The following is a 15,471-nucleotide window of genomic DNA, read 5'->3' as shown; positions in this document are numbered from 1 at the left end:
ACATCCAACTCGAGTCATAAGAGAATGCCAGGGAAAAACCCTTTAAAGTTCTCTACTATTTACAAGCTTACTTTAAAAAATAAAAAATAAAAAAAAATCAAATCTATGTAAGCTAAGGAGCAATTTTAAAGGTACAGTTGCTTTTTCTTGTTGTGAAAAATTAAAGTCTGTAGTCATTATATAAGGGTTTGACAAGGAATGCTGAAAGAAAATTAATCATGCCAGGTTTGATACAATGTGGACAGAATGAGTGGCAGTAGAAACAGACCTATATTTCTATGGATGTAACTGTTCTCCATTGTATGCAGTACAGCTTACACAGAGTAAACTCTGCTTTTCCTTCTGAATTTGGCCAACACTTTGCTTCTGGCACAGGATGGGAAAGGCCCTCTACTCTGCAGAACAAAATCAACTGCTCAGTTTGTCTGAGTCCCGCTGGCAGGGCTGTCAGCATGGCAGGAGATCCACTGCTTGACATAGCTCCGCGGAAAGTCCTCTCCCTCCTGCTCAAGAGAAACGGACCCACAGTTGGTCTGGCTATTTTGCTCAAAGTCACAGTCAACTGGACTCCCACAGTCCGAGTCCACAAAGCCACTGTCAATAGTGTCCAAATCTAGGCAGATCATGGGGTAACTGTCACCAGGCCTTGCACTGCGTGGGAAAAAGTCACAGGATCCTTCACTGTAGGACACACTTTCACCATCAGGAGAAGGTAGAGAAGCTGGATTTTCCAAATCCCACTGATTAGGATGCAAGCAGAGGGCTTCTAGGATGCTCCCCATCCCTCCTTCCACAGCCTCTTCAACTTTCTGGTGGCCTGGGGCACCTGCAGTCCTCAGGTGATCTGTGGACATAGAGCCTGAGGCCAGAATTTTGTCCTGTGAGTTCAGGTCAGACAGATGCAAGGCACTGGAAGGCCTTCTGTCTTCATCATCAATGTTAACCTTGGGGTAACCATTTTCTCCAGCACTATCTTCATCACCATTATGCTTCTGTTCCCTGTACATGCGGTTACAGCTGCACTGGCAGTTACAAGGTGTAAATTCATCGGCCACTGTCACAGTGTCAATGGACAAATGTCCATATGAGCGGTCCTGAGTCACACTGCTGCTGTTCACACCTGACAGGAGGCTGTCTTGGACTGGGGCGGTCAGGCAGGACACACAAGGCTTGCAAGGCAGATCATTTTTCAACTCCTTTATCTCCTCCTGTGAGGTGCAGTTGGAAGGACGCATGCTGAAAACTTCTAGGACTTCTGAAGGGACTATTTCCCATTCAAATAAATCAATGGTCATTTTCATATGGGATGTACCAACCCACTTCTGCATGGAAACACAAACAGAGAGAGAGGTTAGTATTGTCAAGTGTGAGTTTCTACAGAGGCGACTGAAGATTTTATGTTTTCAGAGGCACCATCAATCTGTAATATCACCGACTCCCCTAAAGTGGTAGGGTATGAGATGCAGTTATTACAAGGAACAGGCAGTGCAGAAAAAATAGCTCACATAAACAAAATTAATCAGCTCTAAGAGATTTGCATGGCTTTGCAGTTTTCCTCATGCTGAAACAAACAGACAAAAAAACAACATAAACCAACCAAAGAAGCTGCCACTGCCCATAGCAGCATTCCCAGTTCATCAGCCAGAGGTATCCCCCCTAAGCCACCATGTCTGCCCTGCATCCTTCTCTGGGACACTGTTTCTCTCTGGAAGCAAAGTCAGTTTCTTTACATGCAACATCTGCAGCCAGCACACACATAGCCCTGTTCTGTCACTTCCCTCATCTTAGCTGCTCATGGCAAGGCTTGACCTGATCTTTTGTGAAGATCATCTTTACCATGCCCAAAACTAGTCCTTTCTCTCACAGTGACAAGAAAGACGGACAGGGCAGGGGCTGCAGGCATCAAAGAGCTGTAGCTATTGCTTGGTGCAGATAACACTGGGATGACTGGGAGGTGTCTCACATTGGATATTGTCCTTCCATACCACCACGAGCATTACAGCACACACACTCTGCTGCCATCTGTCACACAGCAACAACGTGTAACAGGATTTTGGTGGGAAGGTTCAACCTCTGCCATCATGGGTCAACATATTAAACAGGAGGCATTTGTTTCAGAGCAGCCCTTGCTTTTGGGAAGAGATCATCTTGTGACACACTGACACCAAGTGTAGAAACTTCACTACTACAGGAAGTACCTAATTATTCCAAATTATTCTTAACCTAAGCTGCAAAGAGCTTAGTGTTAAAGCTGTGCATGCAACAGGCTATTTGAGGGAACAGAAGGAAACTCCCTCCTCAGAACTGAGCAGGCAGAATATTTCCTATGCCCTCTTGACACGCGTTTGCACGTTCCCACCCAACATAAACATAAGAACCCACATACACTAAGTGGTAAACAATGTTCCTCTGCTTTCCCTTCTCCTTTTCTGTCTTAACAGTTCTCTAATGTTTTCACTGCTTCCTGTCCAACCCAGGTCTGCTCTGTGCAAGCATTGCTACTGTCATTATTTACAGACATTTCCTGAGCACTTGCTTTGGTGCAGGCAAGATGCAGTTGAACAAGCCTTAATTGATTGTTTTTCTGCCTGCTGATAATGATGATGATAATGATGACTGTTCACATATTAGTGAAGTCACCACATCCTCTTGACGCTGTCTGTTTCTGAATCTCGTGTGCTCCTTTATTCTGCAAATTTATTAACTTTCTCAGAACTGAGCTTTAGCAACACTGTAACTGACACTCATTCCTTCCCAGAAGCACTGACCAAGCAGATTAGAAACCAGCAGTAGCATCAGTCCCATCGAGCAGGGTGAAGCCACAAGATTCTCTGACAAGAGCATGGCTCTGCGCATGACAGGCTGGTTTCACTTCCACTATGAGTGCCATCCCTTAACTTTTAGGAATTCCCACACTGGGCTCACCTAGTCCTGGCTCCCTTCCTGAGAACAACCATGTGCACCACAAGGAGATGCAAGTACCCCTGGCATGCAGATAAAGGAAGCTGTGATAGGACTGAAAGGGGAAGGCAGGAAAGAAAAGAAACAACTGCTGTAATCTTCAGCTTAAGTGGTGCCCATGCAAAATTTGCCATTTAACCCAACTGCACACATCATCCACACAGCACCAGGAAAGGACACGATGATCGTCAGGGCCCCGCTGGCAACTCTCTTGCAGAGGGTCTAAGAAAAGCAGAAACAAAAAGCAGACACTGAAGCGCCTATGAGCAGCGCTACCAGTCAGCAGGAACGAAAGGAACTCATTCAGAAAGAGGCAGTGATCTCTGCAGTTCAGTGCCAGCACTTTCACAGTTTTACGATGGCATTGGGGGTTCTCTTCAGCTTAATGCAAAGTCTATGGATACTCAATGTTCTTTACTTTTTAATCTTGACAAATCCTGAAAACCCTGTGGGTTTTGCAAGACACTTTGTCAGGTGAGCAAGTCTGACAGATGTTAAAAGAGAAGGTAATTAATGAGGGCTAGGCGAAGTTGCTCACTTTACAAAGATACTTCCTCATGGAGGAGGCAGCTGCACATACAGTGCTGTGACACAGCAGCTATTTCTCCCCAGAATTCTAGCCATCTTTCCAAGGTGATACGTCTATATGTTGTCTGCACAAGTGACTCTCCAGAGAGAACTGCAAAGATTAATGTTGAGCCTGTGTTACTGCAGAGGCTGGACTGGGAGATGTGGCTTACAGCAAAGCCTACAGTCCACATCCTTGATGGCAGCATGAGATTGCAGCATGAGATTGCAGTCCTGATATTTTGCTTTGTCCATTCCCTTCACAACTAGAAACTTCACAGTTTAAATATGAGCTCAGCTCATCACTAAGACAGCATTTACAAGACATGAGCAGCGCAGGCATAAAGACCATCACAGTACAGAAAACATACTGGAGGGCTCCGATCCTTGTCTGTACCCATGCAGCATTCCCTTGAGATATTCTTTCACTTACTGTACTAATGAGAATCCCTTGCCCAGGAAATAATGTGGAGCCTTTTAGTTTACTTTTGTCAGGCTGCAGGTGATTCTGGGCAGCCTGGTCTAGTGGTTGGTGACCCTGCACATAGCAGGGGGTTGGAATGAGATCATCGTTGTGGTCCTTTTTAATCCAGGTTATTTTATGAGTTTATCATAAGCTTCACTCACTTATGTAGTTCATTTATACCTTGAAATCTCCATTATACATCAGGTAAAGTGGTTTGAAAAAGGCAGATGGATCTGGGATGCAAGCGATCTTCTTCCACAAGCTGGAAAAGAAAAAAAGAAAGGTCTTGGGGTTAAGCACACTGTCTCTCTGCAAGAGGGGAGAGGCCCCTGAGGCCACTGAGTGACTTGCACCAGCTTGAAAAGGGGCAGCAAGCCATGCCTGCTCCCATCTGGGCATCTCCAGAGCACGGACAGGACCAGGAAAACAGTTCAGGAGCCTGGAGGCCTCTGCTCAGTCTCTGTGCACAGTGTTCTCTTCCACCCAGCCTATTGAGAGGCATCAGAGCTGACAAAGAAAAGCAAGGCACTCTTGACATTACACCAGCCGGAGACTATACTTTGCTGGCCCTCACAAGGCCACAGCTGTATCTATGCCTGAAGGCACAATATGCAAAGAGGGCTGCATGTGAACACCCCATTTTTAGCAGAACAAATAAGGGGCATTTAAGTCCAGCTTCCCTATGGGCTCTTACCTCTGTTGCTTGGCCAGAAAGGTTGTGATTGAGGCAGTGATCACCATGGCAACAATAAAGAACAGCATCCACCCCATGCCTGCTCTCTGTGTCACGGCTGGAGAAAGAGACAAGGTCATTCAGACTCACCTTGCACTTTGACCGTGGTCAATAAGCAGCAGAAAGAAGACCCTGAGATTTTACCCCAGACTTTCTCTTAGAGACTCTGAGGCTGTTACGTGGGGACCAGCCCCTGTCCATGAGGTCAGGTATGGGTGAAGTTGGTCAGAGAGGATTCAGCGATGAAAGGAGCTGTGCATCACTGCTGCAGCAATGCCACAGGGCAGCTGGCAGCCGATGTGCTTGAGGCAGGTCAGCTCCCTGCTCCTGGGCTCAGTTCTCCTGCCTACAGTTCATGGACCCATAAGCAAGCCAAATGCCCGCCTTTACCAGACTATCTAGCTTTTGTTCTAATTAATTAGATTTCAGTAGATTTCTGGTATCATTCTCTGACACTGGACAAACTGGAAGGACAGGGAGAGCTAACAGAACGTACCAGCAGGGCTGGTTTTCAGTGTCAGCCGGGAGCTCCACTCACTCCAAAATCCATAGTAGCCAGTGTCTTCTCGGGGTCTGGCTCTCACTTGGAATTCATATTCAGTGTTCCCCTGGAGTTCCCATGGCAGGATCACCAGTGTCCGTTTGTCTTCATGGACAGACTTAATCTTCTGAGTCTGTAAATAATTACACATCAAGTAGTCAGTGAGGAGAGAGTGCTCTCACCTTACCCTCACTTGGAGCCCTGCAAAGGAATCCCCTCTGCTGTCATGTTGTTTCTGTGGGCTATACTCTGGCTGCTCAGCAGCTGCCTGAGGCCCTGGGGGATTCTTCAAAGCAGAACAGGAGAAGCAAATGATCTACCTCTCTTCCCCACAGAACCTTGTACTTTTCTAACAGCTTCTGCTTCTCAATTCTTTTTATAGTTTTGCTTGTTCTTAGTCCAGGCAAGCAAAATAGAATCTTTTTCAAAACCTCAAGAACCCTTCTTCCACACCAGTGCTCCTGTCCTGCTAGGGCTGGTCCCCTCTTTGCTGGTACTTGATGGTAAGCCAATATCTCACTTACCTCCCAGGTGTCAGCCCCTCTCTTATAACGCAGCTGATATTCCAGCTCCTCATTCAGAAAGTAGAAAAGAGGGTTCTGGTAGATGGTTTCCCAAGAAATATTGTAACCTTCTGTGAACACAGCAGTCAGATTGAACGGAGGCTGTGGTCTGACTGGGGGTGAAGACACAACAGTGTTACTCTTCACAACATCAGTGCAGATGCAAGAGAGCGCAGTATGAGGAAGGCAGAACACAGAGGGGCCAGAAGTGCCCTGGGGGGTGCAGCCCTGCACAGCACAAACTCCTGCGCAGGCAGCACTGTGACATCTGGTGCTCTGAATGCCTTCTGTCCCTGACTCTGTTGCCCATCTCTGCAATTGCTTGTCATCTCAGGAACCAGGGAAAATAGCACGAGGGCAGCTAGCTCCTGGGAGATGAGGAAAGCAGAGTTCTTTGTTCTGTTCATCACACAGGAGGTCTCCTTTAGTCAGTCACTTGCACAGTTGGGTGACTCTCAGCTCAGGCACAGTCATGAGGTGTTCTGCAGTTTATAATGGCAACAATAAGATCCCACTGTCCTGCCCAGAGGAGTGCACACTGAACACAGCTCCCCACCCTTGGTTGTCTTGCTCATTCCCTGCCCAGACTATATCCTGGCAAATCGAGACAAGCTTAAACAACATATATCGAGCCCATCATTTTTGTACTTACTGTTTTCTCTCATATAAAAACTTCTGGAAATCACATGCTGCCTGTCAGCTATCTCTGTGACATCCACCTGGACTTTGATATCTGCCAGCAGCTCAGTCATGTCCACAGTACAAATGTATTCTGTGTGGTTGGTGCTCCTGGACAATTCCAGGAGACTGCAGGCTGCCACAGTGTTTTCTGGATCGTCCTCATCAACCCTGAAACCATTAAAAAAAAAAAAACACCAAAGAAAGTAGTCCACTTCTATCACATAAACTAGTTGGACTGATCTGTCACTGTAACAAAACAGTTTGCAATAAAAACTGTGTTCTATTAAGACGTACCATGTAGCAGTGACATTGTATGAACTGGCACCCAGGTCATTCCTCAGGAGGCAGGACAGGGTCTGCACATAGTCCACAAAACAAGTGAGGTTTTCACGACATGCGGCTGCAGGTTTGGAGAGACAAAACACAATACCAGCTTCCATGCTGCAGCAAGCAGAACTTGGTATCAACACACAGCCCTTGGGAGTCCTGCTGCATCCAAAGAGAACAGACTGCCCTGCACCAGGCTCAGAAAGCCTCCAGTCCTGGAGCACAGGAATGTTCCACCTCCAAAGGGAGGTGAACCCCTGGCAGCCATCAGTGATAAAGAAAAACCCACTGGGAATGCTGTAGCAGCAGATGATGTACAGAAATACCAGAATGTGCCCAAACCGGGGCTGAATTTTCAAACATCTCTCTGTCCTCTCTCACATGATCACAACCTAAGATTCGTGGCTCTTGGCACATTAAAAATTGGTAATTTAGTAATTCTTTCTTTACCATTCTCTCAGCTTAAAATTTTCTACAGTTTGGTATCTGCAGCATCAATGATTTTCATATCCAGCTCCAGAGACTTGGAATAGACTTCATCAAATGTTGGCAAAAAGGTATTGCAACTTTCCCACTATTATTTCCATAAGTAATTCTGATGCTCAAGTGACTGGCAGAATTTATTGATCACTTAAACTGAAACAGACTTCTGATGAGAACCTGAGAGGCAATTATGGAGATCATAGTGTTGTCATTAGGAAAATGAGCACACTTACAAGTGGCCACAAAACAGCATTTACACTTTTAACAGTTCTCAGAGGCTGAGAAGTAAAAAGAGCTTCTGCAGATGTGCCATGCAACACCCTGTCACTCTGAGCATGGCACGGTCTATTTCAGCACTCAGATCCCTGTGCAAGACCTCCAGTGAAGCAGGAAGGTGGCAGAAAAAGAAGTGTGGGGATTCTTGCAGCAGCCTCTGTCTCCAAATTGTGTCGGTGTGCTTTACTACACATTGCATTATTCAAATTACGTGGCTGTTATTTTGTTTCAGTTTGACTTTTTCCTCTCACTCTGACTTCAGAATTCTGTTCTGAAATTTTCATTAATTTCATTTTGTTTCATTTCAATCTTAGCTTTTCATTTTGTGTCCTCAGCAGGCTGCCCTGAGCCCCCAGGGCATGCATTTCTTGCTTTGGTCCCAAACAAGATACTTTTTCTTCGTTAGAATAACTTTGCTCTTCTAGAAAAAGAGAGCTGTTACCCCTGCTTTCTTTTAGAAAGGGCAGCAACTATTTATAAACTAATAAGCACTGCTAATTAGCATTCTTCTATGCTATTATGATATTGGTCAAAAAGTCTACTACTCCTTGGCTGTCTGCACAATTATCTCTGCAAGAATTTGTTAACGAATTGAAGAAGAGGTCAAATTTACTGGTAACGGAGTAATAAAACATTAGATGAACCCAATCGACTTCAGGATGAATTCCATCCCTGGCAGCTTCAGAAAAAAAGATCAAAGGATTTTACTTCTAACAGTAAGATCCAGCCTGGTCAACCTGCTAAACTAACTACTAAAGAAGTTAGTACAGTTAATTCCTCATGTTACTCAAAATTCACAATACTGACATCACAATATGGCAGAAGATACAACTCTGAATTCACCTCTTTCACTAATTCCAGGGCTCTGCCTAGATCAGCGTGTGAAATGCTGAGCTCACGCCCGTTCTGTGCAGATGCTCTTGTTGCCACCTTTTTCTGTCCAGCAGCAGCAGATAAGAACCAGCAAGGGAAGTGGCAGTGGTCATCTGCACAGTGCAGACCTGAGCAAAGGGGTTCAGACTGGGAGAGATTACTCCAGTGTCCGGTTGGCTTCCAACTGTGCTGTATGCTGTATATCCAGCTATCAGCCACCAGAACGTTCCCGATAGCAAAAGCTCTGGGGAGGAATCCTACCCCTATGTCACCAGGAGCCATTTCAGTGCAAGGCAATAAGTGTCTCTGCAGCATCCCATCCCTGTTGACGCCACTCTGCAACTTGGTTGAGATCTGCCCAGCTCTGCTCCCTCTCTTGCCTGTTCTTCACCTCCCCTCCCCATGGAACCCTCTCCACTACCATCTGTCTTGTGCTTATTGCCCTGTGGCACTCTTGTATACAGCCCTGCAGAGCCTGTGTCCACGACCAGGAAGGCAAGCCTTGTGTACAGCCAGGAATATGTGTCTGTGAACTTACTGTACTGGAATAAAAGGAAGAAGGAAATAGTCTGGAGCCATAGTTTGTTCCTCATTTTGGTTCTGATTGGATGTCCTGAAAAAAAGCAAAAAAGCTGTACAATGAGGGGTTCAGCTCAGCCATCTGCTCATGTGTGTTGGAGGTTAAAGTGGAATTAATCAAGCCTTCATTTACATGTCTAAAAGTGAACTGCTTAATTTGGGCAAGGCATCTCAGCTTTCCTTCATATATCCCTCCCATGAGCTAAGGGTTTGGGGTGGGGGGCCTATGGCCATTATACAGATGAGTGACATTTCTGTTCTTTGCCAGCAGCATTTGCTCAAAGCAAGCGGAAAAGTGCCTGCAGCCTCAGCCTATCCATGCAACAGGAAGACACTTGGTTAAATGCTAACTCATTTTTTCCTTCATCAACTTCCTGCAATTAGAAGTGTCTTGCAAATAGAAGCGACATTGTTGTGGCTTAAACCTCTCTAGAGTGCATTAGTCCAATAAGCAAGTCTGAATGTCAGTGTGGGTCTGTATGGGTAGCACCTGTGAGAACTCACTGATTTGGACTCTGTATAGTTAAATAAGCAAGGGACATCCAGCTAAGGGACTCCACAGAGCCAGGAAGAGTAAAACAAAGAACAGTCTTCCATCTGTCATAAGAATAATAATGCACAGCACTCTTCAGGAGAAGACTGTCCTGATACACTGGTGAAAAGAACCTACAGGAAAGGAAGGTCTTCAGAGAAGGGTACAGCAAGATGTGTGTAAGAAAATGAGGAAACAACACCAAATACAGATGACTGCTACACCTTCAGTGACTGACCCTGCAGGACCCCCTCTGCTGACTGCAAGCCATGCTTGCAAGCAACAAGTGCCAGAACCCTGCAAAACTTGGCCCTGGTTTGCAGCAAGGCACCTGTGAAAATGATGTGGAAGAAGCGAACAACCAGCTGCCCATCAGAGAGAACACCAGCAACGCCTCTCCCACTTGGGGAATACTCACGATGTTTAAAAATTTCCAAGTTTACTCAAATAATGAAAGCAAAATAAATTTAGCAGCCACCAAAAAGCCCCTGCAAACCCACGTGAGATCTGAGACTCGCTCTCAAGGCTCTGCAGTGTCCAGATGAGATCAGCAGGGCTCACTCCGGAGCTGGCAGCAGCACCTCAGCTCTGCAGCGGGAGCAGTTGTGCTGCTGCTGCCCTCACTCCCTTGCAGACACAGAAAAGCAGCTGCTCCAGCTCACCAAGGAGCCCAGGCACCCTGCTTGTCTCCCTTGCCTGCTGTGAGCAGCAGGACAGAAGCTCTTTCTCCAGTTCTCCAAATATTCTCTGTGACTACTGTCATTACCACCAGTCCCTGATAACTATGGCACAGCCCACTGCTGAACAACACCTGGGCTCTCATTTACCCTTCCCCAACTCTTCTCTAAACTCTTCCTTCTCTGAGTAAGGCACCCCTCATCACACCATCCAAACCACACTCACCTAACTGCCCCATGGGAACAGTCCCCTGCAGATGGGAAGGCTCCTCACATTGCAGCATCTGCTTGCAATATCTTATCACAAGCTCTGTTCCTTGCAGCACATTTAATAGAAGAGCTGTACCAAATGAGTTGTACGTCGAAGCCTAGATATCACTAGGACCAGAACAAAGCTGTGCCACCTCAGGCCTTCGTGTCCTCTCCCTGAGTGCAGCCCAGTGCTGGCTCAGGGGCTGCAGTGATCCCTCAGAGCTGTGCCCTGCTGCACAAGCCCAACCTCAATGTCACTGCTTTGCCACACACCACAGCCTGGGTCTCTCTGCAAGCAGAAGCAGCCAAAGCAGGAAGGGCTGGACTCCCAGAAAGCTCTGCAGACTCGCTGCTTGTTTCAGAATTCAACTAGCAGTGCCCTGAGTGTTTTGCAGCCACAACACTGCTGTCGTTCTGCTTTCCTTCATGCTGCCAACAGAGGCAAAGCAATGAGAGGGAAGCCTTCGTTGCTTACTGGTCTGTTATTTCTTCTTTATTTCTTTTCTACTCAGAGAACAGGAAAGATTGAACAAGATAAAGTCAAAGCAACAAGCCCAAGTAGTTTTATAGCAACATTAGCTGGTGTTATTACACACCGGAGAAAGGTTATTGTAAAACAAAGCAATTCAGATGGAAGATTTCTGGATAAGAGCAAAGGAGCAGAATAAGGACAGTTCCCTGCTTGTGAGATTGTTCACTTCTGAGCAGAGGGCAGAATGGCAGTAGGCAATGAGCAGAGGCAGAAACTTATTCCCTATTTTGTATTAGAGAAGTCTCTTCCACCCCTTTGTGATAATCATGGCATCATGTTAAACACAGAACAGCTTAGGTTGGAGGGGACCTTACAGATCAGACTGTTCCAACCCTCTACCATGGGCAGGATTGCTACCCATTAGATTAGGCAGCCCAGGGCCCCATCCAAGCTGGCTGTTCTTAATAAAAAGTGATTATCCATTCATCTATATGCATACCTATCAATGACTCCGCAATGTTTTAAAATACATCATTGAAGAGGAGATGAGACCAGTAGACAGACTTTTAAGATTATTTTTGCTTATTATTCCTGATATTTCCAAGCATGAGAAAACAAACGCCCCAGTTACATCCAAGTAAAAAGAGTGGAAGGTCTGCAGAAGTCTCTCAGGCCACCAGCTAGATACAAAAGCAAGTTTTCTTCTCGAAATCTTCATTAGCAACATACACAGCTACCTAATCACAATGCCCAAAGAAACAGAGAGGCATCAGGCTACTCCGGCTGCCCAGTATGAGGCAACGTGAATGACATGGGGCACAAGGGCCACATCAGCAAAGGGAAAGATTTACAGTGAGGGCACAGGTATCAAGCAGGAGCAAACTGGCAGCAGGGAAAATTGATGGGAACACGGACATTACCTTGCCCCGTCCTTTCAGCTGTCCATGTCAGCCCTCCAACTCTCCCCCAGTCGGACTGGCCTGGCTAAACGGTTACTGGGACCGCAGACACTGCATGTGGGAGATGGAGAGCAAGTGGCTCTCATCAGCACTGAGTGAGAAAAACACCCAGTGTGTGCCCCAGGAGCCGTGCTGTATTGGAATACACAGCGATAGGCGGTGGTTGACGTCATCCCTGTATCAGTATTACTGACAGAAGGATGTGGTGAGCACAGAGGAGGCAATGAATTCAGGTCCAGGCTCCCACACATCATTTATTACTGTATTGCTCTTTTATCTTACTTTTATGTGAGAACAAGGTGGGAGAGCAGATAAAGCAAACTTCTAGGGCTTAGATCTAAAAGGTCATGCAAGTCACTTAGTGGGGTTGGTAGAATGAGTGGATGAGGCACTGGTGGCAAGTCGTTAAGTGGTTAAACCTAACTAAATAGTACACTATGGACCACATCTGACAGCTCAATGCTGCTTTATTCTGCTAACACCTGTCTCCAAACAGACTCTGGGACCAAGAGGCAGCAGCAACCAGAGTGCAGGCAGGGAGGTGGTCTGGCTCCCGGCTCCCCCCTCCTTGGTTGGCTCCAAGACACAGACCAGGCATAACGATTCTAAAAACAATTCTGGTGACATTTAAGAGGGAGACAATCACGTATTACCATAAGGAATGAGTCAAACATGACAGGAGAACAGCTGAGAACTGAGTGACTGCGTTCTACTGGAGGGAAAAGCAATAGAAGAAACCACCTCAAAGCTCAGGAAATGGGTTAAAATATGAATGAGCCTGGCAGAAAGCGGAGGTGTTAGTCAGCAAAGCGGCAGGCTGAAAAACAACAGAGCCCCACAGCTGGAGCCTGCGAGCTCACACAGGATGCTGCACAGAGAAGGGAGTGCATTGCTTTCATTGTGGGGAATGCTGAGTGCCACCCACACAGACCCCCACAACACTGCCCTCCACACTCCCTCTTTCCTTATTATCTCTTTATAGCCACCAGGAGTAGGCTCAGCCTCTTATTGTCCCCAGTACGCATCTCAGCCTGACCCCGTTCTGCATGAAGGCTGTAGCAGATGTTGCTTTGGCTCCTACCTAAGGAAAAGGGCTTACCTTCACAGCGCTGTGACTGTGTGTCTTGCTCACATGGAGGGGAGAACTCACAGCCTTGTGTCTTCTCTTAGGAAATCACCAGATACACAGTGGTAAGCAGAAACAGAAATGACTGCGCCTGTCAACTCACCATGACCATCTGGAACAGAAACCTACAGCTCTGCTCAGATCCATCACCCTCGTCTAAACCATGCAGAACGTACCCAGAGCTCTCTCCTTGGTTGCTTTGCTGTGCTGGAACCTGCTGGCAGACATTCAGCCTGCAGGAAATAGTGATTTCTTTGATGGAGCCTCCACACCACCCTCCTCAGGTGCTCAGGCTCCTTTGGAAGCCCATACACAGGTCTCTCCCTCCAGAAGTACCTATCACACCCATTTAGGGCCAACATCTATCAGCACATCCCTTCTGCCTCCAGCGGTGCACCAAGATCAGAGCAGTGCTGTTGGCATATGGCTTTTTGTGGCAAAAGCTTCACCTCACCCACTCTGCCACTCTGCTTGGCCACAAGTTTTTACAGCAGGCCTTCCACTTCCTGGGCTGGGTGTAGCAACTGAGTGTACCTTGCTCAGCTTTTGGCATCTCAAATAGGTTTGCAAACATACCAGCTGCTTTCAACTTGTTTTTGTGGAAGCACTTTCAAAGCAAAAGCTGATGGCTCACCCTGCATGCTGCCTCGGTGTGCAAGCAGGGAGCTACAGATGGCTGCACGGCAGTGCACAGCCTCCAAAAGCACCGCTAGCTCACCCCTAAATCCATAGCACACACTGTCCTGGTGCAGCTGGCAGTGGTATACCATACACTGGGGAGAAAAGATGGGGATAGAGGATGGACAGTTTATGACTAGTAATATATTACAATCTATTAACAACATTGGAAACAAATATGGCCTGTTCTGGAGTAACCAGTGTTTCCAAAAAATTAAAATTACATTTCTGAACAGAAAAGCTATAGAGCTTACTGGAGCCTTCCTGCAATCATCCTCATTGCTTGAAGCTGTGTCTTGCTATGAAGCTGTAAGGCAACAGAAGGAGCACACATTTTACTTGAGACTGAAAAGGCTGAAACGTGGAGTTATTGGCTCCACTGAAGCATAGGGACTAGTACAACAAAATAATTTCACATCAGTACTTCTGCATCCACCCAAACACTGGTAGATTTTTTTTACACTGCTCAGCAAAAAGAGGAGTTTGAACGCTGTTCTTACAAAGAGTAGAGACTGGGGGATTTTGTGCTCCATAGCAGCTTTTGCTGTGGTATGGTTGTTGATCAAACAAGGATGCTGCTTGCATCCCTTGGCTGCTGTTCTGGAGTCAAGGAAGAGTAACTGTGCACAGCCCAGTTTCCACATTGCTTATCCTGCCACTGTGCATTTGCAGAAGTTGGAACAGAATGTGCTATGAGTGGCAAATTGAAGCAATGGCAGATAACATGTAAAACAGAAACAAAAAGGACAGCAGGTGACTGCAATGGCCCTTCTCACTGGGGAACTCAGCTGGAGGCTTTAAGACAAGTTTTAAGAACAGCGGGGGCTGTCTGACCAGAAGCAGGAAGAACTGCTGTTGTTTCAGAACAGCAGCATCTGTTGCAAAGGCCCAGCACAGCTCAGAATAGGGCTTTAATGCTGAACTACGGATCCTAGTTCCTGCCCCTGGGGCAGAAACAAGTCACCGGACAGCTCTGTTAATTCCCTTGTGATGCTGCAGGGCAACCTGGTGCTCCCTGAGCCCCTCTACCAGGCAGCTGAGGAGCAGAGCCCCACATAACCTCCAAGCCCAGAGCCTGTCAGGTACACGTACTGGTTAGTGAATGCAGCACACGTCAAACCTGTCAGAGCCATCTACCTGGCACCTCTGTGGGCTGCTCACAGTGCCAGGAGTGCTCATTTCAGGGCAAACCACAGCCAGCGCAGAGCTGGCTTTCACAGCAGCTGTCCATAGCACTAAAACAAGAACAAGGGCTGATTAAGACTCTGAGCCAGGTGCGGAAATTCTCTCCCCCCCCCCCCAGAAGGCAGTCCAATGCTTCCTCACCCTGTTAACATTTTTACTGCTGTGTGGGCGGTTTACTGCAAGTGAAACCAGTAGTGGCTGAGCTGGGGAGAAGCAGCCAACCCCAATCTTCTGCTTGTGTCAAATTCCCCTACGTCTAAGAGCTGGGGAAACAGCAGCAAGTAGGAAAGTCCCAGCAATATGTTAGTCACTGCCTCAGTTACCTCCAACCACACTGCTCCAAGTGCACTGCTCTTACACAGCAGGGGACAAACACAGGTAGGAGCACAGGAGCAGCTGATCCATCACTGAACTGGGCAAAGAGCTCCTTAGGAGACCTGTCACAGCCCTTGGACTGGGGGAAGTCTAATATGTCATCACCGTGCAGCTAAACATGCCACAGCAATCAGTTCTCTGCACTGTTCGTTACAAAGCTGCAGT

At 46.9% G+C, this 15,471-nt stretch overlaps 1 protein-coding gene across 1 annotated transcript; it reads right to left on the bottom strand.

Moving 5' to 3' along the window:
- Positions 1-113: 113 nt before the first annotated feature.
- Positions 114-12,010, bottom strand: IL21R (interleukin 21 receptor). The gene is made up of 9 exons (XM_042864535.1): positions 11,904-12,010; positions 9,010-9,084; positions 6,807-6,912; positions 6,484-6,680; positions 5,793-5,944; positions 5,224-5,401; positions 4,689-4,785; positions 4,175-4,256; positions 114-1,322 (listed from the first exon to the last, which is right to left on the bottom strand). Exons 2-9 carry the CDS (start codon positions 9,062-9,064, stop codon positions 417-419), a joined length of 1,773 nt encoding a protein of 590 aa, XP_042720469.1. The 5' UTR covers positions 9,065-9,084; positions 11,904-12,010; the 3' UTR covers positions 114-416.
- Positions 12,011-15,471: the final 3,461 nt, after the last annotated feature.

Source organism: Lagopus leucura, unplaced genomic scaffold, assembly GCF_019238085.1.
Source record: "Lagopus leucura isolate 7727_CA_CO unplaced genomic scaffold, USGS_WTPT01 Super-Scaffold_760, whole genome shotgun sequence".
NCBI lineage: Eukaryota > Metazoa > Chordata > Aves > Galliformes > Phasianidae > Lagopus > Lagopus leucura.
Note: the sequence above shows the minus strand (reverse complement) of the source record. Positions and strands in the feature narration are given on the sequence as shown.

Excerpts from the sequence above, each read along its gene's own strand:
- IL21R (XM_042864535.1), bottom strand. The coding sequence starts at position 9,064 with ATGAGGAACAAACTATGGCTCCAGACTATTTCCTTCTTCCTTTTATTC. Across the intron at positions 4,786-5,223 it reads ACTGAAAACCAGCCCTGCTG|CCGTGACACAGAGAGCAGGC; the intron begins GTACGTTCTGTT and ends CTCTTTCTCCAG. Across the intron at positions 4,257-4,688 it reads TTTCTGGCCAAGCAACAGAG|CTTGTGGAAGAAGATCGCTT; the intron begins GTAAGAGCCCAT and ends TTTCTTTTCCAG.